Here is a 24,259-nt window from a genome sequence, read left to right on the forward strand (position 1 = left end):
ACAAGGGCGTCTGGTTGCCTATTACAGCGAGAAGATGGCAGGTGCTAGGGCTCGTTATAGCACTTATGATATCGAGTTTTATGCCATCGTACAAGCAATCAAGCATTGGCGTCACTATCTTGCTCATAAAGAGTTTGTGCTCTTTACTGATCATGTGGCTTTGAAATATTTAAGTACACAGGATAAGATCTCTTCTCGTCATGCTTCTTGGATAGCTTATTTACAGCAGTTCACGTTTGTGATCAAGCATCAGTCCGGCAAGCTTAACAAGGTGGCGGATGCATTGAGTCGTCGGCATGCTTTGGTTTCTACGTTGCGTGTTAGTGTTACTGGATTCGAGTGCTTTGCGGATTTATATCAGACCGATCCTGTAACATCCCGAGTTGTGATATGTGAAAAAGGCTTAAGAGAATTGATTTGGCTACCTATGTCACCAAAGTTGACTTACCTTTTTCGGAGCACATCCTGAAAGAACTCCAGAGTTAAGCGTGCTTGAGCTGGAGTAGTGGAAGGATGGGTGACCTATCGGGAAGTGATTCGCGATAGCGTGTGAGTGAGGCCAAAACACGGGGAAAGATCATGTGGTGATTGCAGGGTCAGTAAACAATGATTTGGAGCCTTGGAAAATTAACGACCGACCGTCAGATGGGATGGGGCCCACGGGCCGAGAGAACGGGCGTGGGTGGCCCATTAGCCGTGGGCGGGTCGGGGCGTTATAGATCCATTCTTTGCCTCTATTTGGTTGGATCTTACTCATGGCGTGCGATCAGACTATTCTTTGGTCGATGGTTTTGTGTTCCGCGGGAATCGTTTGTGTGTCCCCGAATGTAGCCTTCGGTTACAGATAATTTTGGAGTTACACCGTGAGGGACATGTGGGACGCGACAGAACACTCAAGCTCGTTTCTGATTCATACTGTTGGCCTACCTTGCGTAGGGACGTTGAACGGTTCGTCGCGAGATGCACGTCTTGTCAGCAAGGTAAAGGGCACGCTTCTAATGCAGGTCTTTACCTTCCTCTTCCCATACCCACTCAACCGTGGAGTGATATCAGTATGGACTTTGTCTTAGGACTTCCGCGAACTCAACGTGGCAATGACTCCATCTTTGTTGTCGTTGACCGCTTCTCCAAGATGGTTCATTTTATTCCATGTAAAAAGTCTACAGATGCGGTTCAAGTAGCAAACTTGTTCTTTCAAGATATCTACCGATTGCATGGTTTTCCAGCATCGATTGTCTCCGACCGTGATTCGCGTTTCATCGGCCACTTTTGGATATTTCTTTGGAAACTGCTCAAGACCAGCTTAAATATGAGTTCTGCTTATCATCCACAAACAGATGGACAAACCGAGGTTGTTAATCGGAGTTTGGGTAACATGTTACGTTGTTTAGTTGGTGATAATTTACGTTCGTGGGATTCGCTTCTGTGTCAAGCGGAATTCGCTCATAACCATGCCCATAATCGAAGTCTTGGTTTCAGTCCTTTCAAAGTAGTTTATGGTGTGCTTCCTCGGGGTCCGTTGGCCTTGTCTACTCCTCCACAACCCGGTGAGTTTCATGGAAGGGCGTTGGAGCTTGTTGACGAGATAGCTAATATTCATGCAAAGGCTTAGGATAACTTGGCGGGGACTGCAATCAAGTACAAACGTGATGCAGATAAACGACGCCGTGAGGTTCATTTTCTTGTTGGCGATTACGTTTGGGCAGTATTGATTAAGGAACGCTTCCCAGTGGGTCAGTACAACAAGCTTAAGCCACGAAAGATCGGACCTGTTCAAATTATCGAGAAGATCAATGCAAATGCCTACAGACTTCGCCTTCCTTCCCATATCCGCAGGCATGATGTTTTCAATGTTAAACATCTATTCAAGTACGAACCGGATGATGCAATGCTTTCAGGATTCGTGGACGAATCCTCCATAGGGGAGGGGACCTGATGTAGCATACATCCTTATCGTTATTAGTTTTGGTTTTCTTATTTCCTTTTCGCATATGTCTTTGCATTCCTTTGTCGGTTAAGCTTAGGTTTTCCTTTATTCTATTAACTTAGGTATTCATATAGCTATATAAGGTGATATCTTGGCTTTGTAAGAATCACTACTTTTGATTATTGATTTATAAACTAGAGCTTTGTGTTTTAACAACTCTTGCAACCTTATTTTCTGGGCATTCTTTGAGCATTCAACAGATATAAGAAGGCTTAGATAACGGGCATTCGAAGAATTCAACGTTACCTCTGCACTATCGGTTACTATAGATACTTCTGCTCCACCAGTTCGCCAGAGCTTTAGTGTGTTGCCGCTGCGACACCGGTCAGCTGCTGCCTCCATGTCTTCCTCCGTCTCTTTCATCGGTTGCTCTGCTCAGATTTTTTCAAATTGATTTTCAGTCGAATTCGTAAAGGCGAAGTTTGAGGGTTTCAACACGGAAATCTCTCTTGTTTCTATATTCGAAGCAGCCACCATGGTATTTTGGTACTCAAACTGTTTGATGGGTCGAGATAGATTTGGGTTTCTGAAGTTGCTCCAATTTGTCTATGCCTTACGATGATTTATGATCCTTTTCCACTTGTTGATGGGAGGTCCTCCTCCTCTGTGCTTAAAATTTCATAAGGAAATCGACCTCAGCTTCCTGCATTTTCTATACTCAGTTGTTGGCATCTTTCGTGCATGCTCGTGTGACAGGACTGGTGTCGAGATGTTATGTCCTCCACTTCCATCAGCCAGTATCTCACCAGTGTTTCATCAGTTGGCGTCTCTGTGTTGGTTTGGATTCTCAGAGCAGCGCTTGTCACCCCTGCTTCGCCTGTCTTCCCGTTAGAGTTGCCTTCGGGACAGTCCGCGTGCCTCGGACTGTTGTTCGGTTGTTACAATGATTTCTTCTCTTGGAGCAGGTTCCGACATTAAGTTTCATGTCGTGATTTCCTCAGGCGACATTGCTGTTCTGAAGTAGTACAGTTTGCCAAGCTTTAATCATGTTCCAAGTGAAACTGATTAAACTTCATTTGCTTTAGAGTGTTTTTAAGTTCTTTTGTGGCTCTCTTTAGCATCTGTGTTTGATAAGCTCCTTAGATTACTAGATTTTGATTCATCAAAAACTTGTAATCTCTCTGTGCCATTACTTATCTGATAGATATTCACATACTTAACAAAAAAAGGAATGGTAGGCATAAAAGTCTCCCATATTCTTCAGTTAATTACTTGCGTCTGTGGTGATTAAAGCATCATCTTTTTCTAGCAACCATCCTCCCGAATCCATTTTTAAAAAATTTGATAAGCAATGGCTGACTAGTGACGAGATTAGACATGTAACTTTTTACGGATGAAATTCACCCGAACTCCCAAATGATACAAATATCATGCTACCGCAAAGCATTTAATCAGTGGAGACGATAAAATAATTTAAATTCGGAAAAGCAAGTGAAAGAACTAAAAAAAAGAAGGAAATTTACCAAAACGAAATAAAAATTTAACATGTTTGTCTTTTTGATATAAAACTATATTTGTCTATCTTTTATTTCTTTTACTCTTTTTATTTCTTAAATTTAGTAAATATTTTTATGAAAAAAAATTATAAAAATATTAAGAAATTATAAACACCTATATAAACAAACTAGTATTTTCTTTTGGTTGAGAAATTTGATAAATAAAATTTTAAATTATGTTATACTAAAAGTAGATTTTGTCTTCAACGGAAAATGGATTAGTAGAAAACGAATTCCAGATTAAATAAATTCATCTACTTTATTTAGACAGAACAATCTAGTTTTAATTAAAATTCTAAATTTGGGAATGTGAATTCTGTTAATTTTACAGATAACTTCTTTTCTCGTGAATGCAGTTTTTACTTTTATAAAGTATTCTAAAATTTTCGGAATGAAAAATCTAAACAATACTCAAACGGCTCCATGAGATAGAATTTGTTTATGAAATTTTTATCTTGGTTCTATGCAGTGTAGAAAATGTCTTCTACGGATAGAAAAAACAGATTTTTGCGAAAATTTAGGAAGTTACCGTTAAGAAACATATTATAAAAATATTTGTAATATTCTAACTTCCTAAAAAGTGTATATTTGGTCATAAAAATATTCTAGAGATATTTGTAATCCAGTACGTTACAAACACATTTTTTAAATATATATATATATATATATATTCAACATCTATTATATATTTACAAACATATATATGTATGTATATTTTTGTTAATATATTTATTTATAGCATTATTTGAATTCAATTGTGTATATCACGGAAATATAATAAATATTATTGCTCATGCTATGCATGAGAATATTTTATTTTAATTAAATTATATATTAAAAATAATAATTGAATTTAGTTATATAAATATCATAAACATATTAATATAAGCGTTACTTATTATATTTTATTAAAATACAAAATTATTTATCAAATATGATTAAACAATTAAAATATTTAATAAAATGTTAAGATATTTAAATAATTTATAAAATAGTTGACATACACTAAAAATTGTTGAATAAAGACTAAATTTTTAGTCGATATTTTGGAAATATCTGTTTGTAATTTAAATGTACAATTTATAAAAAAAAGGTATGTATGTATATTTTGTTAATATATTTATTTCTTTTATTAATGTATTTATTTATAAAATTATTTGGAATTCAATTTTTTATATAAAATTTTTATTAATATAAAAATAAAAGTTGAGTATATTATTTTATTAATATATCCTAAAATATCGACTTAAATTATATATATATTTTAATTAAATTTTTATTTTTAATTCATTTTTAATATTTAAATACTATTAAAATGTATTTATTTGATTAATCAAAGGTCAGTTCTGAGATTATGAAATAAAATTATACTATATGAACAAAATAATATTAACTTTATACTATAGGGATAAAGATGGTAAATTTTCATTCTATTTTGGAAAATTTCCCAAAAAAAATTGAAACCATGTATGAATGTGATACTGCAACTTTGAACGAGCTATATCAACTGCTTTAAATGTTCTTTCTAAAGTCCTAAAGACAGAGGAAATGTTCGAGAAGTAAAAATACAGTTCTATGGCTGCGAAAAGGAGACAGGGAAAATGTTTATATGCATTGAAAAAGGAGAGGTGCGCAATTGTTATAAGTCATTTCAGGACAATTTTTGAATCATCGAACCCGAAAGATAGATGAAGCATTAGCTAATATTACTATGACTATCACATATTTGATAAACAAGGATCTCATATCTCTAGTTACGAAATGAGAGGTAAGACTTTCCAAATTCGCAATGCATCGGAAATTTTTTTTGGATCAGATAGAGTGACAATTTTATTTTATCAAAAGTTTGGAACATAGTAAAGGAGGATTTAGCTTGTACGGTTAATAAATTCCTATTTGATGGTATCAGTTTTCAAGGATTGAATAATCATTCCAAAGAAAAATAAATCAACTGAGATAGCACAATTTCTATCAATCATTATGTGCAATGCAAATTATAAGATAGTCTTCAAAGTCTTCGAGTTCCTATCATGAAAGAAGTTTCATACGAAAGGCCGGTAATTTCCTTTGTTCTATACTTTAGACTTTCGATTCCACTTGTGAGTATTAATATATATTTTCGCGTGATAGTTGGGAGCAAAGACAAGCACGTTTACTTTCGACGTGTGCGCAGAAAAAGTAGAATATTTTAAGAATTGGTTCTCAACGTGCTTCAAGTTAAACTTTTAGGATTGGTTCTTTTCTTTCTAACCTATATATCCAATTAATTATGCATTAGAAAAACAAAGCTGGTGAAATATAACACACTCAAAATAGTGGATAAAGCAGTTAATAATTCGAAAGTGCTGTCGTACCCACATGGTTACGTAAAAAGCTAAATTAATTAAGTAAAATATATGTTTGAAGCATGTGATTAGTTTAATCTTAACGAGTAAGAACCCTTAAACTATATAAAATCTCAAACTGCATAGCATGCAAGCACGCACTATAAATATCATCCGAAAAATCGAGTCATTTCAAGTTCAGCCAGACTCTCACCCTTTAGCTCTAAGTTTCCTCTAGCTGCTTCTTCAATATTCCCATCTTATTTAAACTAAATCTTATTTACTTAAGGCATACATGGAACCGGTAGTGGCCATGCAAGAGTCCCAATATAACAAGAAGTCATTTCTTAAGTTGCTCGACGGCCTATTCTTGCCGTTTATTGTAGTTGTTGGTGTTATAGTTTTTGTCAGCCCGTTTTGGCTTCAAGTTTCTCTCAGATTTTTCATATCAACTATCCCTAGAGTGATTACTTACATGTCAACCCCCAAGGTCTTATTCCTTCTCACAAATTTCATCGTGATCACCCTCATTGGAGAATCAATGTTTTCCAGATCAAGATCTGCTCTTCCAACTAGCGAGTTACGCAAAGAGTGCATGACTGTGACAAACAATTCTTGTGACTGGTGGTCTTGTGCAAACATGAAGATGGGAATCGGATGTCAACAATTAACAAAAGAGAATATGGATAGACTGAGACACGAAGATGATAAAAGGCGTAAGCTTAGTCCGATGCAGATGGATTCACTACACCAGAGGGCTGATGATCTGATCGCTCGTGTGAACAGACGGAGGAGACTTGAAACTGAGATTTTACATAGCCACGTAGACCATAACCGTATGTCATAATAATTACATGTCTGCAAAAGTTTAGTTTTTATTTAACTTCTGTATTTAATAAAAAGATTGATCAATTGAATAAGGACATTTGTACTCGAGAGTTTTAAATTCAACTACAAGAACTTCTGACACAATTTTCTCTTTCTCCTCTTTTCTAATTTTTTTTTTTATTTGGTTAAAACCTCATTAAGAACCTACCTATGGAGTTGGCCTTAGCAAGAATTCTTTTATGAGAATTCGACCAAAAAATCCAGAATTTTTTGGAAATTGCCAAAAAAATCATTTACACTTGCCTGGCCAATAAAAACCTAAACTTTTGTTGACTTATTTAAATAATTTAGAAACTTACACGGTTAACTGACCAGATTAGCACACCGTTAAACAAGAGTTAAGACAGCGTTAACCCAATGTTAACTGTTGGCATTAAGTAAAACGACGTCGTTTCGTTTTACACGATTTGAAAATAAAAATACGAAGAGACCGGATTTCGAACCCAGTTTGTTTGGATCAAATGGCAAATTAATGCAATGTATGTACTAACACATTTAGTTTTATTTGGTACTCATTTGAATATAAAAAATTCTCTAAAATTTTAAAAAGTCTTTAAAATTCCAAAAATATGAAAATAAAGAAAGTTTTTATAAAATTAATTTTGAAACTAAAAGTAAAAATAAAATTTTATTTTTCCTATAAAAATTCAAAAATCTTCCAACATTTTCATTTTTAAAAACAAATTCCCAAAAAAAAAAGAAAATTTAATTTTTCAGATAAAAAAACGAAAAATAAAATAAAAATCGAAAATATCAAAAGTTATAAAAAAATTCGAATCTGAAAATAATCAGAATTTATTAAAATTAAATTTTTTTTTTATTTTATAAGAAAAAATGCCAAAAAAGAAATTTTTCATTTTCAAATTATAAAAAGTAAAAATTGAAAAAAAAATTTGAAAAAAAAAATTTCATAAAAAGGAAAAAAAAAATTCAAATCCGAAAAAACATATAATCAGAATCTATAAAAAAAATTTTAAAAATAGTAATAATTTATATATATATATATATATATATATATTCTGATTATATGTTTTCAGATTCGAAATATTTTATAACTTCTTTGAAATATTTTTCGATTTTTTTTTCATTTTTTCAAATTTTTTTTATAATCCGAAAAAATGAAATTTGTTTTTTTTGGAATTATTTTAGAAATTTTAAAGATCTTTTTAAGTTTTTGATAATTTTTTTATATTCAAAATCAATACTAAATAAAAGTAAATGTGTTAGTACGTACAATGAATGTACCACTAGCCTAGTGATAAAGTGGTAAAGTACCTTGCCATTTTATTTAAACAATCTGGATTCAAATTCATTGGTCTACTTACTTTTATGTTATTTTTTGTGTTAAATTTGCTGACGGCGTGCTAAATTGTAAGTCAACGAAAACATTGTTAATTAATTCTAAAGTCAATGAAAAGTTTGTGTTTTTTTTATCAGCTCTAAAGTTCATGTTTCTTTTGGCAATTCCTGAAAAGTTCAGGATTTTTTTTGGCCGAATTTTCATTCTTTTATTAATAAGTATATATACTTATATAGTGTGAGAATGGCAAGCATTGACTGAGGTATTCAGTTTTTTGAGCTCTGTTCCTGTAATGGGTTCATATTCTCTGATGGGCCTAGTGATTTGAAACCAAATAAAAGCAAGATAAATTAGATGGGTCTCATTTGATTAATGAGAAGCCCAACATCAAGAAGTCGATGATATAAATATGGAAGAGATGCAAATGATTATGACATAATTATAACAACATTTCTTCATCATCTGTTTCGCTGTAACAAGTCGTATGCCATTGTTGACAAATCTTGAGCTTGTATGTAAGCACTAGATATAGTAATTTCTAGGTACTGATTCTGAAAAAGATGTACCAAAAGGCAAGGGAAATGTAAAAGGTTATGTGTGTTGTTCTTTTTTTAGCTTTCTTTATATATATATTTTTTTGTGAACGAGTGGAGTCCCGATTTGTAAACACATAAAATAATAGAGTTAGTGAAGACGGCAGAGTGAGCTCAGAGAATTCAATCATTCAACCAAACAGTAGATTGGATTGGATTCTTCTATATATAGTTATGTAATGTCTCTATCAATATATCATAGCAGCTTTTTCGTTAAAGCTAACATTAGGGTCTTTTAAAATTTGAGACAAGGTTTTGTCGATCACTGAATGCTTGTGTAATTTCATTATTAATTCCTTCTTGCCACTGAATATATCGCGAGAGTTAATGGTTTCACTCTTCTGCAGGTATAATGGTTTTATAGCAGCCTTATGTGAAGACTATAGTGTTTTACGATGGTTTCATAGTCTCGTACTGAATATTTTCAAAATTACCAAAATTCGTAGCAGTATTCTCTCTTACAACACGTTTTTGATTTTTATTCACATCATGACGACCATTGTTTGCAGTCAATAAAACATAAATACACATAATGTTTGGCTTGAAAAATATGATAAATTTGCAAGTTGTATGTCATTACTTAAAAACATTGGAGGCGTGTTGCTAGGTATTTGCCCCAATATATATATGTTTAGCCAGTATATAAGTTAACTCGGCCGCTTTCATTTCACTATTCATGTTGTTGTATGTAAACCATGCGAAGAAAATCCTCATATTTGATCTCTTCTTCAGCAACAAAAGCATTCCCTTTCTTACTTAGATCAAGACAGAACTCCCAAATTGCATTAGCCACTATCCAGTGTCCAAAAACAGTAAACAAGTGCAACAATCTCAGTAGCTCTCAAAATACATTGCAAAACATGATGGAAAGGCAAGAATGTATGGTGAATTATAGCGGCAAGAGAACATTTTGCAAAGGCAACCATAGGCCATACATTGAGAAAAATAGTTGTTTTTGTTCATAGATCTTGGTAACAATGTACTGTTTATTATATTTGGTGTTTCTCAGATATAGGTTCGTCAAGTGTTGATTTAAAATTTCCTGCATTTTGTTCACCCACTACAAGAAAACACGCTGATACTGAGGGACTTTTTCCTCGGTATTTCGTCGGAATAAGCGTATTCCGACGAAATACCGAGGAAAACGTCCCTCGAAAAAATCTCCTCGAAATTTCATTTTCCCTCGAAATTTCTTCGAAATTTTGTGACGGAATTTCGAGGAAACATAATTCCGAGGATATTTAGAGGACTGCCCTTCGTCGAAGAGGTCCTCGGAATATATTGAGGAACAATTCCCTCGGTATGTACCGAGGATTATACCGAGGGAAAACACCTACGAAAGTTTTCGAGGAAACAGTTTCGTCGGAAAATTCCGAGGGACGATTTCCTCGAAAATTTCGAGGACCAGTTTTCCTCGGAATATTTCGAGGGAACGTTTCCTCGAAAATTTTCGAGGAACGCAGCCCTCGAAAATTTTCGAGGAAACGTTCCCTCGGAATATTCCGAGGAACACATCCCTCGGTATATACCGAGGACAGCTGTTCCTCGGAATATTTTGAAAATTATTTTTTTTTTTAAAATTGTTTTTTTAGAAAAAAATATTTTTAAAATTTAAATTCGAAAAATATAAAATTAAAATTTAAATTGAAAACATATTATTTAAAATTCAAAGTCATACAAAAGAAAAGAAAACATTTAGAGTTTCTGAAAGAAATTAAACTACGGGGTTTGGAAGTCCGGGTCTGGCATGGTCGGGAAGTCCACGTTGGCGTTCGGGTTCATGCTCCTCATCATCGCCATCATTTGCTCGTTCAGCTTCCTCTGTGCCTCCCAGCCCGCCTCTTGACTCGCCACCATGGACTCCAGCGCAGATATGCGAGCATCCTTGTCCCTCATCTGGCTTAGAAGGACTTCTTGATCAACATAGGACGGTGGTGGTGCAGAAGCAGACGGAACCGAGGAAGACCGACGAGCCAAACCGAACAAACGGCCCTTCTTCTTTGGAACCGACTGAAAAAAAAAGTGTCAAATTTAAATAATATAAAATTGGATTGAACTTTAAAAAATGAACTTACCGCTTCAACGATTTGGTTGATCCGAACCCGAGGCAAGCCGGTCGATCCCGTCGAATCGTCATCCTCGGTTTGAAGCTGAGACACTTCCTGTTCCATCTGACTGTCGATGAGGGTGACCACATCCCTCACAACACCATCATCAATCTCGCCGGTCTTCTTGTTGGTATACGCCGTCTTTATTAGGCGGAGATGATCAACCGGCTCCCCCTCATTTTCTTCCGCCTTGAAAAAAACATATATTAAACAAACATTAGTAATTAAAAGAAATGCACAAAAAAATATTAGAATCTTAAATAATATAATAAAAACCGACAAGCTTACCAAGCGATCCCCCAGACTGGCTAAAGATTGAGCACCCAAGTTATGGACGTACATGCCCTTCCCCTTACGGTCGCTCTTGCGGTTGGTGGAGTTGGTGGAAGAAGTTGCTCTCACTTCGTTCTTACTCCAATGTACACTCAACTCCTGCCAGACCGTCGGGTCCATCCCCTTTGGAACCTTTAAAAAAAATTGTTAAATAAATAAAAAAATATTTTAAAAAATTAAAAAATTGTATCATAAATAAAAACGAACCTTGTTTATTTCCCACTTCTTCTTCCACGAGTGCATCTGCTTCCCATAGTTGTCCATAACTTTATGGACGAAGTGGTAATAGATAAACAACGTATCATCGGTACACGAAATATCGTATGTTTCAGCACTTTGAGCCCATAGTTGTTGCAACTCATATATTAGTGGCTGAAGAAACACATCAAGTGATCTCTTAGGATGCTCTGGTCCGGGAACGAGAATGGAGAGAAACAAAAACTCTCGTCGCAAGCACAAGTTTGGGGGTAAGTTGTATGGTGTAACAATGACTGGCCATAGAGAATATTGTCTTCCACTCTTCCCATACGGGCTGAAACCATCAGTACATAATCCAAGGTAGACATTTCTTCTCTCATACGCAAAGTCGGGATACTTTGATTGGAAATGTTTCCACGCTTTTGCATCTGAAGGATGTCTAATCTCACCATCTGTTGAGTGCTCCGCATGCCATCTCATTCGTTGCGCTGTGCGTTCTGAAAGATACAACCTCTGCAACCTTTCCGTCAAAGGCAAATACCACATCCTTTTATATGGCACTGGAACTCTTCCACTAGTATCTTTATAACGAGGCTTCCCACAAAATTTGCATGTAGTCCGCTGATCATCCACCCTCCAATAAATCATGCAGTTATCGCTGCATACATCTATTACCTGATAAGATAAACCAACCCCAGCTACGAGTTTTTGAACCTCGTAGTATGAACCTGGAGCTACATTATCCTCAGGTAGAATACCTTTAACAAAATTAGCTATCGCATCCACACAGTCTTCAGCCAAGTTATAATCTGTTTTAATGCCCATCAGCCTCATAGCAGATGATAAAGCTGAATGACCATCTCTGCAACCTTCATACAATGGTTGCTTTCCAGCATCCAAAATTTCATAAATCTCCTAGCTTCTGCATTGGGTAAATCTTCCCTTCTAAAATGATCATTTATCATCTGCTCAGTACCTACACCATAATCTACATCCGCCCTAATTGGTTCTTCTAATCTAACCGCCGGCTGAGGTTCGCTAGTACTACCAAGTTCATAATCAGTTTCCCCATGATGATACCAAATTTTGTAACTTCGTGTAAATCCACTCAATAATAGATGAGTCCAAACATCCCACTCTTTAATAACTTTTCTATTTTTACAATTAGAGCAAGGACATCTTAACTTACCTGTTTCTGCTTCCGGTTGTTTGCGAGCTACCCTCATGAACTCGATTATACCTTGATTGTATTCTTCCGTAAGCAATCTCGTGTCCGGATCCAAATGAGGTCGATCCATCCAAGAACGAAAATAATTTGAAGAAGACATGTTTTTTTTGGAATCAAATTCGTGAGACTAGGAGAGAAGAAGAAAAGAAATGGAGTGAATGAAGAGGAAGAGGGGTGGCTGTATTTATAGATGAAATCATCCCGGCATACTGAGGAAATATCGAGGAAATATCGAGGGAAACAGGCATTTCCTCGAAATTTCCTCGAAATTGTTTAAATCCCCCAACGGCTCTCCCAACGGCTCTCTAACGGCTACAAGATGTCGTCGAAATATTAGAAATATCCGTCGATTTTTTCCGACGACCCTGGTTTCTTCGGTATCCCCTCGAAAATTACAGAGGAAGTTGGTCTTCCTCGAAATTTCCTCAAAAAATAGTGAGGAAATTTCGAGGAAACCCCATTTCTTGGTTTCCTCGGTATTTCCTCGATATTTTGTCCGAAATTTCCGAAGAACTCATTTTCCCTCGGTATTTTCCTCAGAATCTGCGTGTTTTCTTGTAGTGACCTTCCACCAAAAGTCTACTTTCATTTATTAAATATGAACGAAGAGCGGACATCAAACAAAGTTAGAGGGTGATCCTGAGAAATTACCGATGAAATTTAACGAGATAAACAACTTGGAATTTGATACTCGGGGAAAACATTGGAGGTAAAATGTTTTTTTATTATTTATTTTCTAATTTCTTTGGAGATCAATAATGGCATTTTTTTTGTTATTATTTGAAAATATTTAATTAAATGATATCTCAAGAAGTAACATTTTAACAATTATCCGTTGGAATAGTAACCGATGAAGTTAAACTAGATAAACAAATTGAAATTTGCTATGTGGGAAAAACGTTGGAGGTAAATTTTTTTTTTTTTTTTTTCTAATTTCTTTGGAGACCAATAATGCATTTTTTATTATTATTTGCAAATAGTTAATTAAATAGTATCTCAAAAAAACATTTTTAACAACTTTCCTTTGGAATAGTAACATTCTCATTTTTGTTTTGAAGTAGAGCATTTCAACAGATCACCTTTGTTGCTATTGAACTTTTAGACAAATTGAACTTCTTCAAAGTAACAACTTTCCTTTGTCTAAGATAAATTGAAAGTAGACAATTTGTTTAAGAACTTTCCTTTGTCTAAGATGATTTAGAAAAGTAACATTCTCATTTTTGTTTTGAAAGTAGAGCATTTCAACAGATCACCTTTGTTGCTATTCCAAAGGAAAGTTGTTAAAAATGTTTTTTTTGAGATACTATTTAATCAACTATTTGCAAATAAAAAATAATGCATTATTGGTCTCCAAAGAAATTAGAAAATAAATATAAAAAAAAACTTTACCTCCAACGTTTTTCCTATATAGCAAATTTCAAGTTGTTTATCTAGTTAAACTTCATCGGTTACTATTCCAAAGGATAATTGTTAAAAATGTTGAAATGCTCTACTTTCAAAACAAAAATGAGAATGTTACTTTCCTATGTTTACTTTGTCTAAGATAAGTCATCTTGTTTCCATCTCTACTTATCTTAGACAAATTAGGATGTCTATTGGCTTCTTAGCACTCTCCTTCAAAGATAATATTCTTATATTCTCTGCTCCAACGCCACTATAACAAGGCGTATTTGTGCGCAATCTTCTGTTAATTATCATAGCTTTCTGGTGCCGACAAAAGAAAATCATAGCTTCCCGGAAACATTCTCTGTAGTCTTTCGGGCCGGATATTTATACGTGTGAGTAGGATATTTTCGGTTAAACAAACTATACAGAACATGATATATAACCCTGTAGTTTTTTTTTTTATTTTTTGCTAAATATAACCCTGTAGTTACTCATAGGTGATACTTTTTATATATTTGGTAGATTATACATGGCCGTTCACAAATGTCCCTCAATGTAATTTGTTGTTGGCTGGATCAACAGATCTTCTCGTCTGGAGCTGCTTGCGTCATTGTCAACCCATCACTAGCCAACGTCCCAACGAATCTGTTACCTCTGAACAGAAAACTTTCCAAAGTATTACACAACTGATCCATGCAGGCTCCAACAAGTACCTATCTCCTCTGCACACGCTCCTTAGTATCGCTTTAGCGCACCTCTCTGCTGATTCCACTGGCAATAAGCTTATTTGCATCTGCGTCATATGATATAAAAATGCTAAGGCTGAAACTAAACTCCATCGTTTTATATTTTCTAGTTATTCTTCATGCATGTATATATATATATATATATATATATATATATATATATATATATATATATATATATATTTGAAAGAGTAGATTAACAAAACTCTTGGAAACATATTTTTTAAAAAAGAAATATATAAAATTGTATAACTCGAATGATAAGTTCTCATACCAGTTTTGGTCATCCTACTATTCTCCAAATGATACTGAGTTTGACTTTTAAATTACAACTATGAAAGTAGTTCATAAATTAAGCCAGAAATGCTTACATCTCTGAGCTCTCTGTCCACTATGAGTTGTCCGTTCTTTGTCATGAACTTGCCTTGGGTCATTTCTGAGTCAACTACCCCAGGTGCTACTATGGTAACCCCAACCTTTGATCTAAACTCAGATCTTAGAGTTTCGTAAAACGCAATCACAGCAGCTTTACTTGCCTGAATCCATCAAGAGAAAATCAAGGATATCAGATGAGTGTTTAAGAAGGTTAACAAGTACAAAAAGGCAAATGGATAAAAAAGTGTTACACAATAAAAGCTCAATCTGGGTGAAGCAATGTATCCACATCCAGAAGCAATCACCACAATCTTTCCTCTAGATTTCTTTAAGTATGAAGAAGCAAAGAAGGTGCAATACACAGATCCCCAAAAGTTTATGTCCTGTGGGAAAAAAAAATTTACAGCGAAGTAGAAAACATATTTTCTTTACATAAATCTTTGGTCTGAGTAAGTTTACCATAGCTGGCGTAGCTTTGGAAAGATCGTCAATGTCTTCAAACAAATAGAGTGGAGCAACTCCTGCATTTGTAACTAGATGATCCACTGCCAAAAATAAAACATAAAGAAATAAAAATCCACAATCAGTACTACGGATTTTTTTAATTTGTAGTGTATATGAATAATGATTTAAAAATTCCGAGTTACAACTTGTTATAAGTTTTAATGTAAATTTTAAACAAAATCTCGAAAACAAATATATTTTTTTAATTGGTTTGGCGTTTACATTGTAACTCAAATGATTTATAAAGTACTAGCTCTGGATTATTTATAGTAAAACGCAAACAAACCATCTAGAATATAATTAGGACTATTGACATACATCGGCCAAAATGAAGAACCGTGGCTTGGATAAAACGTTCGCAGTCGTGGAGTTTAGAAACATCGGCGACAATGGGGATTGTTAGGCTTTTTTCAAGCCCATGTCCAACTCTCTATTATCCGATTAGTACGATATTGTCCACTTTGGACCGAAGCAGTAAAGCCCGCATGGATTTGGTTTTGGGCTCCTTCCCAAAAGGCCTCGTACTAATCAGAGTTGGACATCCCTTTATATACTAGACATTATTTGTCTAAACTTCCAATGTGGGACTTTGTTTGCATTCACAACAAACCTCCTCTCAAACCAAATACCACATGAATCCTTGGTTTTCAACCTCCAGCGAAACTTGGCACACCTCTTGTACCGCCGTAATCACCAACGGGCCTCTTCACCTAACTCTTGTTACACCATTAGGATTTATCCACCTAACATTTACTGCACCATTAGGACATTCACCACCTAATCCTTACAGCACCGTTAGGAATATCCACCTAATCTTGTATCGTCGTTAAGGAGAGACTTTCGATATAAGTCTCCGGCACCACTTAATCGCGAAGTCACCTTGAGGATTCTCCTCCCACAACCGAAGCTTCCAGGATCTTTGACTGGCCTCTGCTACGCACCCCACCCTTCCCATCGAAGTGGAGGTTCTTCGAACTTAAAGGGTATTTTGGTCTTTTTGCAGATATTCGTCAACCTGGCTCTGATACCAATTGTGAAGGATATAGTATGTTCGATTTAGCTAGATAGGTTAAGATAATCTACGACACACGCAAGTTTAACGAGTTCCTGGTATCAACCAGTACGTCTCGTGTGGGATCTCTTGCCCACAAACTTCACTAGAATCAAAAGGAGTTTACAAGCACTAATGATCTCTCTTTGCTCTGTCTCAATCTCAGGTGTTCAAGCACAACCTCAAGATAGAACAGCAGCCAACAACAACAAGAAAACAACGTATGAAAAACCTAGGTGTTACAAGATGTATTTATAAGTCTTGCTCCACCGACTTGTCTTTCACGTTTGCGAGTGGGCCTTTGTGCACTAAAGCCCAAGTCTCTCTTCTTACTCTTATGTTGATGATGCTTGTTATGGGCCGACAGGATGGATTTGGGCTGAGTCACATTAGTTCACAATCTCCACTTTGACTCACCAAACCCTGATGAAAGATGCCGTAGCAGCTCCTTCCTCTTTCGATCTTCCGACAGTTTTCGACATCTTGTCGCCACCTCCTGTCGATTGCTCCTTTCCTGATTAACTAAAGAACCAGCTTCGTTCTCTTATTAACCTCCGTCGACCCCTGTCTCCTTTCAATCCCTGCTCTAGTGAAGCTCCGAACATCCGCCTCCAATGGCGTGTGTTCAATACTCTGTCATTCTGCTCACTCAGTTCCTCGTGAAGATCCCGAATCAAATCTCAGGTAAATTCAACTCAAATGTCTTCTCAATACCCTCTGATTTCACAACTGACTCTGTATCTTCTCGTTTCTTCTATGCACTTGTTCAATCTTCTGTTATCAAATCTTCAGAGATGCGTTCAACACTGTTTTCTTCAGTCAAGTCTTGGGAAAACAATATAATCCTCAAACCATATCTGTAGATAACCACAATTAATCCAAGTAAGACTTTTAGTCTTTCTCCGTTTTATCTTGGCTGTTGATTTGTGCCTAACACTAACACAGGTTCTGCTTCTTTTATCAAGTGTCCAGAGAACCTCTCAGCCAAGTTAACTTCCAGTGAACAAGCTCCAAGCTTCCTGACAATTCAGCAGGCAAAGCATTACTGCTTAGAGATACTACCTGCCTATTTTACTTAGACTCGTATTGAAAGAACTCCGTGATAGGTCCAACCTCCACTTAAATGTTCTCTTCCTTGCACAACTGCTCTTGAGTCTCGTAGAGTTGCTCAGTCCTATTTCTTTAAGAATATAGCGCAACTAATATACTTCTATTTTCTGTCGTTTCCATACAAGCTTCCGGTGTCCAGTTACAGCCACAGAATCGATGAGCTTCTCCCACTGTACACACGCTTCAAGGTAACAACATTTCAAAACAGACTTCCTTACTTGATTCTGTTCTTTCTGATCAATGATATCGATCTGACGATTTCAATCTTCTGTCCTCATCTGCCAGGTTCTCAAACGTCAACAAAACGGAACCTGCAAGGACTACAATTCTTCTTAGGCGATCTTTAGAAGCTCCAGGCATTCCCGGAACTTATTTCCTGGTAAGTTCTTCGTCAGAAAATCAGCAGGATTCTTAGATGTATGTATTTTTTCAATCACCACATCTCCCTGTGCAATTACATCTCGAATAAAATGCAAACGAGTGTCTATATGCTTGGTCCTTTCATGGAAACCTCCATTTTTGGCCAAGTGTATAGCGCTCTGCGAATCACAAAATACTTTAACGCTCTCTTGCTGAAATCCCAAATCACCACAAAATCCTTTCAACCATATAGCTTCTTTTACAGCTTCTGTTAGAGCCATATATTCTGATTCCGTAGTTGATAATGCAACTATGTGTTGAAGCCCTGATCTCCAACTTATAGTATTTCCACCTACTTGAAAAACATATCCAGTGACAGATCTTCTTCTATCCAGATCACTCGCATAATCAGCATCACAAAAGCCCTCCACTTTAAAGTTAGAGCTCTTAGTGAAATTTAGGCAAAAACTCGATGTTCCTGCAAGGTACTTCATAATAAATTTCACACCTTCCCAGTGAATCCTTCCCGGATTTCCCATGAATCTGCTGACTAATCCCACTGCATATCCCAAATCAGGTCTAGATCCCACCATTGCATACATTAGAGAACCAACCGCACTAGCATACGAAATTTCACTCATCAATTCTCTTTCTGTTCTTAGCTCTTCTTCATTCAAACTTCTTAGTTTAAACTGAGCTCCAGTTGGTGTGACCACTGCTCTGGCTTCAGACATATTAAACGTTCTTAAAACATGTTCCAAATAATTTCTCTGACACAACTTAACCCATCCGTTCTTCCTGTCTCGGATAATATCCATCCCAAGAATTCTACTTGCAGCTCCTAAATCCTTCATCTCAAATCTATCTTTCAAATTTTCTTTCAGCTCTCTGATCTTAGATAAATCCTTCGAAGCAATTAACATATCATCAACGTAGATAAGTAAGTAGATCATCTGCGAAATCTCTGATCCTTTTATGTAGACACATGGATCATATAAACTCCTGCGGAAGTCCTGTGTCTTCATAAATTCATCAAATTTCTTATTCCACTGTCTGGGGGACTGTTTAAGTCCATATAAGGACTTCTTTAGTAAGCATACTTTCCTTTCCTTCCCCTTCTTCACGAACCCTTCTGGCTGATTCATGAATATTTCTTCCTCTAGCTCTCCATTTAAGAAAGCAGTCTTAACGTCAAGCTGTTCAAGCTCAAAATCTTCATTTGCCACCAATGAAAGCATGATTCTGATCGAAACATGTTTCACTACTGGAGCAAAAACTTCTGTATAATCAATACCTTCCACTTGCGAAAAACCTTGTGCTACGAGTCTGGCTTTAAATCTAGGTTCTTCCACGCCTGGTATTCCCTTTTTGAACTTGAACACCCATTTACAGCCAATAGTCTTTTTCTGTTCTGGCTTCTCAACAATCACCCATGTACCCGTCTTATCAAGAGAACTCATTTCTTCTTCCATGGCTTTTAGCCATTGCTTCCAGTACTTAGATCTCCTAGCCTCATCAATCGTCTTAGGCTCATCAATGTCTAAGTCTTCGGCTGCAGCTAATGCATAAGCAAACAAATCATAATCATCAAACTTCGATGGTAGTTTGATCTCTCTCCGAACCCTGTCTCTAGATAGGACATAATTTTCCAAATCAACTTGCTCTTCCTGAATCATTGAAGCTTCATCTTCCTTAGGTTCAGAGTCAGACTTGTTTTCAATATCTGAAGTTTCTCCACTTTGAGCTGGATTTACGACATTCTCAATACTTCCTGAAGGTCCTTGGATTAAATTTGGACTGAAAGTAACACGCTTAACCTTCTTTTCTGGAGCTTCTTTTTCTTGTTCTCTGTTCTCTTTAGCCGAGTCTTCCAAATCTTTGAACAACTCGTCTTCATTAAAAGTCACATTCCGACTTATAGTACATCTTTCTTCTTCAGGCAACCAGATTCGAAACCCTTTAGTTCCTTGAGGAAAACCCACAAAGCTCCCTTTCACTGCTCTAGGACTTGTCTTGCTTTGTCTCACATGTACATAGGCTGTACATCCGAATCGTTTCAGGTTGCTCAAGTCTGGTTTAATTCCTGACCAGATTTCTTCAGGTAGTCTGAAGTTTACTGAAGAATTTGGTGATCGGTTTATTAGGTATACTGCAGTTGATGCAGCCTCAGCCCAAAATCTTTCCTCCATTCCACTTTCTGATAACATGCACCTCACCTTCTCCATTATGGTTCTGTTCATTCTCTCCGACACACCATTTTGTTGAGGTGTGTAGGTGCATGTCTTGTGTCGCTTAATACCAGCTTCTTTGCATAGAGTGTTGAACTGTGAGTTACAATATTCTAGTCCGTTATCAGTCCTCAAGCATTTAATGCTCTTCTTAGTCTGATTCTCAACACTGATCTTCCATTCTTTGAACCTCTGGAAAGCACCATCCTTTGATTTTAAGAAGAAAATCCACACCTTTCTAGAATAGTCATCAATGAAGGTGATAAAATACTGACATCCTGCTAAGCTTGGGGTTACAGACGGTGATCCCCAAAGATCGGAGTGTATGTACTCCAATGTCTCCTTCGTTGTGTGTTTTCCTTTTGGAAAGCTTAGTTTATGAGCCTTCCCAAAAACACAATCCTCACAGAAGCTCAGAGTCTGAATGTCTTTCTTAGTCAAGTATCCTTCTCTCACCAAAACATCCATATTTTTCTGACTCATATGACCAAGCCTAGAATGCCATACTTTAGTCAAATCTGTGTCGAGCTTAGCAACCAAGGCTTCTGATTTAGAAACTACTCCGTCTAAGTAATACAAACCATCTTTGTATTTTCCAGCAATCACCTTCTGATCTCCTTTATAGAACTGAATCATTCCTTGCTTCCCTTCATAATGGCATCCGGCTCTGTCCAAACATCCATATGAGATCAAGTTTCGACTCATAGAAGGCATGTATCTGACCTCAGATAAGATAACAACTGAGTCGTCTGGATTGACAATCTTTATCTTCCCCATGCCTTGAACATCACAGTGTGTGTTGTTTCCCATCAAAACTTTTCCTCCATTAAACTCTTCTAAATCAAATAGCAACTCTTTGTCTGGAGTAATGTGGAAGCTTGCGCCTGAGTCCAGTACCCATTCATCTTTCACATGGTTACTGCTTGCAGTGAGTAGCAATGGCTCCTTGAATTCCATAACTACGTTTGCGGAATCCTCCATCTTCTGGCTTTGACGATCTGGGCAATCTCTCTTCCAGTGTCCATCTTTTCCGCATGCGAAGCATCCCTTTTTCTTAAACTTCATCTGGGATCTTCCTCTGGTCTTTGATCTGCCTTTTGCATAACCACTGTTAGTCCTTTTTTCAGACCTTCCTCTTTGGCCTACATATAGACCTTCAGATGCAGCCTTAGCCTTGTTTAACTGACCTGCTTCCTTTAACTCAACTTCTTTAGAGTATGCAGATTCTGTTACTTCCTCAACAGTGATAGTGTCCTTTCCCTTCCCGTATTTCAGAGACTGAGCCATCTGCTCATACGCCTTAGGCAGACTATTAAGCAAAAAGATTGCTTGATCTTCTTCTGAGATATTAACCTGGACGCTTGCTAGATCTGAGACTAGCTTCAGGAAGACATCCATGTTCTCATCTAAGCTCTTGTTTTCTTCCATCTTGAAACTATAGAATTTTTGCTTCAAATAGATTCGGTTTGGCAAAGACTTGGTTTGATAGTTTCTTTCCAAAGCCTTCCACATATCAAGAGCTGTTTTCTCCTTCATAACTTTCCGAAGAATCTTGTCACCAAGGCTCATAGTCAGGAGACTTCTCACCCTCCTGTTCTTCTCAGCCGCCTTTGGATCAACCTTAGATTCTTTTTCAGTACTCTTCTCCGTAGATGCATCATCATCATCTTCGGTCTTAGTTGGATCTGATGTAGCAGCGTCACCGTCAGTTAGAACTGAGTCAAGTCCCATTAGCTCTAGTTGACATAAAATTTTATGCTTCCATAAGCCGAAATCTCCCCTACCATCAAACTTCTCAACCACGAATTTTCCAGGAACTGGTTCCATTGACTGACTTGTCTTGATCTTGTCTTTTTTTTTTTTCAGGTAACAACTCAAGGACTTCAGAATACGGAACCGCACAAACTGGAACTCCCAACTCCTCGCAACAGATAAGTGATAACTCGCCTTGTAGACTTTCTATCTGCTCAAACCAACGCTCTGATACCACTTGTTAGGCTTTTTTCAAGCCCATGTCCAACTCTCTATTATCCGATTAGTACGATATTGTCCACTTTGGACCGAAGCAGTAAAGCCCGCATGGATTTGGTTTTGGGCTCCTTCCCAAAAGGCCTCGTACTAATCAGAGTTGGACATCCCTTTATATACTAGACATTATTTGTCTAAACTTCCAATGTGGGACTTTGTTTGCATTCACAACAGGGATGACTTCAGGGGACCCATAGATCTCAGCGAGAGCAGCCACGTGGAAGAGAGGTTCATCTCTTATATCAACAAGGGCTAAGTACGCACCTTTCTTCCCGTACTCGTATGCTAAAGCCTAGACACACCATCACATCCACATCTACTTAACCTTTTAACCATCAAACAATAAATATTTGTTCCTTAACTTTACCTCGCCTATGCCAGATGCTGCTCCGGTGATTACAACCACTTTTCCGGCGACATTTTCCGAGAAAACATTCCGGCAGATGGAGACGGCGGACTTCAGCCTCTGGTATATTGGGTAGAAGACGAAAAGTCCGTACAAGGCTAAAGGAGGAAACACGAAGTTGATAATATTGTTGATTGAATCCATGTATGGAGGAATCTGCTTCACTATTGGTTTTCGTTGTTCTCTCCGCCTTCTTTGTATTTTTTTTGTAAGCCTATTTTAAGGCAAGCTCTAGTGGCAATGTGGCAAACCTACAAGCTGAGGTGCTAACATGTGTTTCTGCAGTCTAATTGAGAAGCATAACATTTTGTTACAACAAAAAAATTGCAAAACAAAATCTAAAATCATCTTATTTTTTGTCAACTCTCTATCTACGGACTTAGAATAAAGAGAGTAAACTCATTCTAATTAAGAGAATGATAAAATTCCGGAGAAGGACACAAGAAAGGGAAAGAATTGATTACATGATAGGACACAATATGACTTTCTCTTTCATTCATGGACACATTTAGCATGTGAGACATGGCAGTTTGTGTGTATTATGACAACAATGCTATTAATGAGAGAAATAATACATTGTTTTTAAATAACGTACCGGTTTGGTTTGTCTTTGTTTCCTCCGAGATATTATGTTGGTTAGATTTATAGATATAGCTGTTTTATTTTTGACCATTAAATACTTTAAATCGGAAAATCAAAATTATAAATTGAAAGTTGTGGATAAGATTGTCTAAAACAATTGTGTGGACATGGACATAAAATATAGAGAATACATGAACATAAAACTGAAAATTATAGACAAGATTTTGTTTTACAATTTGTAAAACAATTTTGTGGAAATGAACATAGAATATAGAGAATACAGAAAAATGAAAGTTGTGGACAGGGAACTGAAAATGAATCTGAATCACAACATATAAAGGCTCCACAACCATGGCAGATCCTGAGCAAGGATTCATGGCGAATCATTGTGGACAAGACATTGAGGAATTCACCCAAAGCGGATCTCAAATTTATTCACGGCGAATCCCGAGCTCATCCACTCGCTGAAACTCCATAGCAACTACCCTTGGAGATTACGTCTAGTCCTCGTCCATACACATCACTTGTCCCCTTATTAACCGTCCACACACAATCCATCCACGTCCACACACAAGCCATCCACCTTCAGTATCCATACACCACCCATCCACTCTTCCGGAGTCCACACTTTACCCGTCAAAATTAAAATCGAAGCTTCGTAAATCTGGGTTTTGAAATCCACAATGACCCTAAGAAACCAACAAAACAAAGACGAATCTTATAGAATCTAAATTTGGATAAACTAATTAAAACCCAGAATCAGAACAAATATGTATGGGTTGTGAAGAAACTAACCTCACATGTCTTGAAATCGAAGCAAACTGAATAAATATGTATGGGTTGTGTCGTTGTGAAGAAACTAATCTCTTGTAGTGAATCAAGCCCAATTTTCACATTTTCCATACACTAAGTGACAAACTAAAATTCGATTCAAAGAAAAGAGAGAGACAAATACATTAGAAAGGGTGTTTGGTTAGAAGATTGAGAGAGAAGATCCAGGAAAAGGTCGTAGAGTTGGATAAATGTTG

General features: G+C 36.5%; 3 protein-coding genes and 1 long non-coding RNA gene across 4 annotated transcripts; 2 read left to right on the top strand and 2 right to left on the bottom strand.

Moving 5' to 3' along the window:
• The first annotated feature begins 6,072 nt into the window (after positions 1 to 6,072).
• On the top strand, positions 6,073 to 6,719 carry LOC130507973 (uncharacterized). Its single transcript, XM_057002939.1, has one exon. The coding sequence runs from the start codon at positions 6,103 to 6,105 to the stop codon at positions 6,652 to 6,654; it is 552 nt and encodes a 183-aa protein (XP_056858919.1). The 5' UTR covers positions 6,073 to 6,102; the 3' UTR covers positions 6,655 to 6,719.
• Positions 6,720 to 10,282: 3,563 nt separating this feature from the next.
• Positions 10,283 to 11,149, bottom strand: LOC108833178 (uncharacterized). The gene is made up of 3 exons (XM_018606615.2): positions 10,985 to 11,149; positions 10,664 to 10,885; positions 10,283 to 10,598 (listed from the first exon to the last, which is right to left on the bottom strand). Exons 1-3 carry the CDS (start codon positions 11,147 to 11,149, stop codon positions 10,308 to 10,310), a joined length of 678 nt encoding a protein of 225 aa, XP_018462117.2. The 3' UTR covers positions 10,283 to 10,307.
• Positions 11,150 to 14,264: 3,115 nt separating this feature from the next.
• Positions 14,265 to 23,021, bottom strand: LOC108833188 (11-beta-hydroxysteroid dehydrogenase-like 6). Its single transcript, XM_056997391.1, has 7 exons — positions 22,611 to 23,021; positions 22,417 to 22,535; positions 15,785 to 15,858; positions 15,422 to 15,507; positions 15,214 to 15,345; positions 14,959 to 15,123; positions 14,265 to 14,634 (listed from the first exon to the last, which is right to left on the bottom strand). The coding sequence occupies exons 1-7, from the start codon at positions 22,791 to 22,793 to the stop codon at positions 14,455 to 14,457; spliced, it is 939 nt and encodes a 312-aa protein (XP_056853371.1). The 5' UTR covers positions 22,794 to 23,021; the 3' UTR covers positions 14,265 to 14,454.
• On the top strand, positions 16,491 to 22,214 carry LOC130502643 (uncharacterized). Its single transcript, XR_008940365.1, has 5 exons — positions 16,491 to 17,201; positions 17,310 to 17,399; positions 17,483 to 17,815; positions 17,913 to 18,006; positions 22,082 to 22,214. It is a non-coding gene; the product is annotated as an uncharacterized LOC130502643 (long non-coding RNA).
• Positions 23,022 to 24,259: the final 1,238 nt, after the last annotated feature.

This window comes from Raphanus sativus, chromosome 2, assembly GCF_000801105.2.
Source record: "Raphanus sativus cultivar WK10039 chromosome 2, ASM80110v3, whole genome shotgun sequence".
NCBI classification, from domain to species: Eukaryota; Viridiplantae; Streptophyta; class Magnoliopsida; order Brassicales; family Brassicaceae; genus Raphanus; species Raphanus sativus.

Excerpts from the sequence above, each read along its gene's own strand:
- LOC130507973 (XM_057002939.1), top strand. The coding sequence starts at position 6,103 with ATGGAACCGGTAGTGGCCATGCAAGAGTCCCAATATAACAAGAAGTCA.
- LOC108833178 (XM_018606615.2), bottom strand. The coding sequence starts at position 11,149 with ATGGACCCGACGGTCTGGCAGGAGTTGAGTGTACATTGGAGTAAGAAC. Across the intron at positions 10,886-10,984 it reads CCAGTCTGGGGGATCGCTTG|GCGGAAGAAAATGAGGGGGA; the intron begins GTAAGCTTGTCG and ends GTTTTTTTCAAG. Across the intron at positions 10,599-10,663 it reads TCAACCAAATCGTTGAAGCG|TCGGTTCCAAAGAAGAAGGG; the intron begins GTAAGTTCATTT and ends TTTTTTTTTCAG.
- LOC108833188 (XM_056997391.1), bottom strand. The coding sequence starts at position 22,793 with ATGGATTCAATCAACAATATTATCAACTTCGTGTTTCCTCCTTTAGCC. Across the intron at positions 15,346-15,421 it reads CCAAAGCTACGCCAGCTATG|GACATAAACTTTTGGGGATC; the intron begins GTAAACTTACTC and ends TTTTTCCCACAG. Across the intron at positions 15,124-15,213 it reads CCAGATTGAGCTTTTATTGT|GCAAGTAAAGCTGCTGTGAT; the intron begins GTAACACTTTTT and ends TGATGGATTCAG.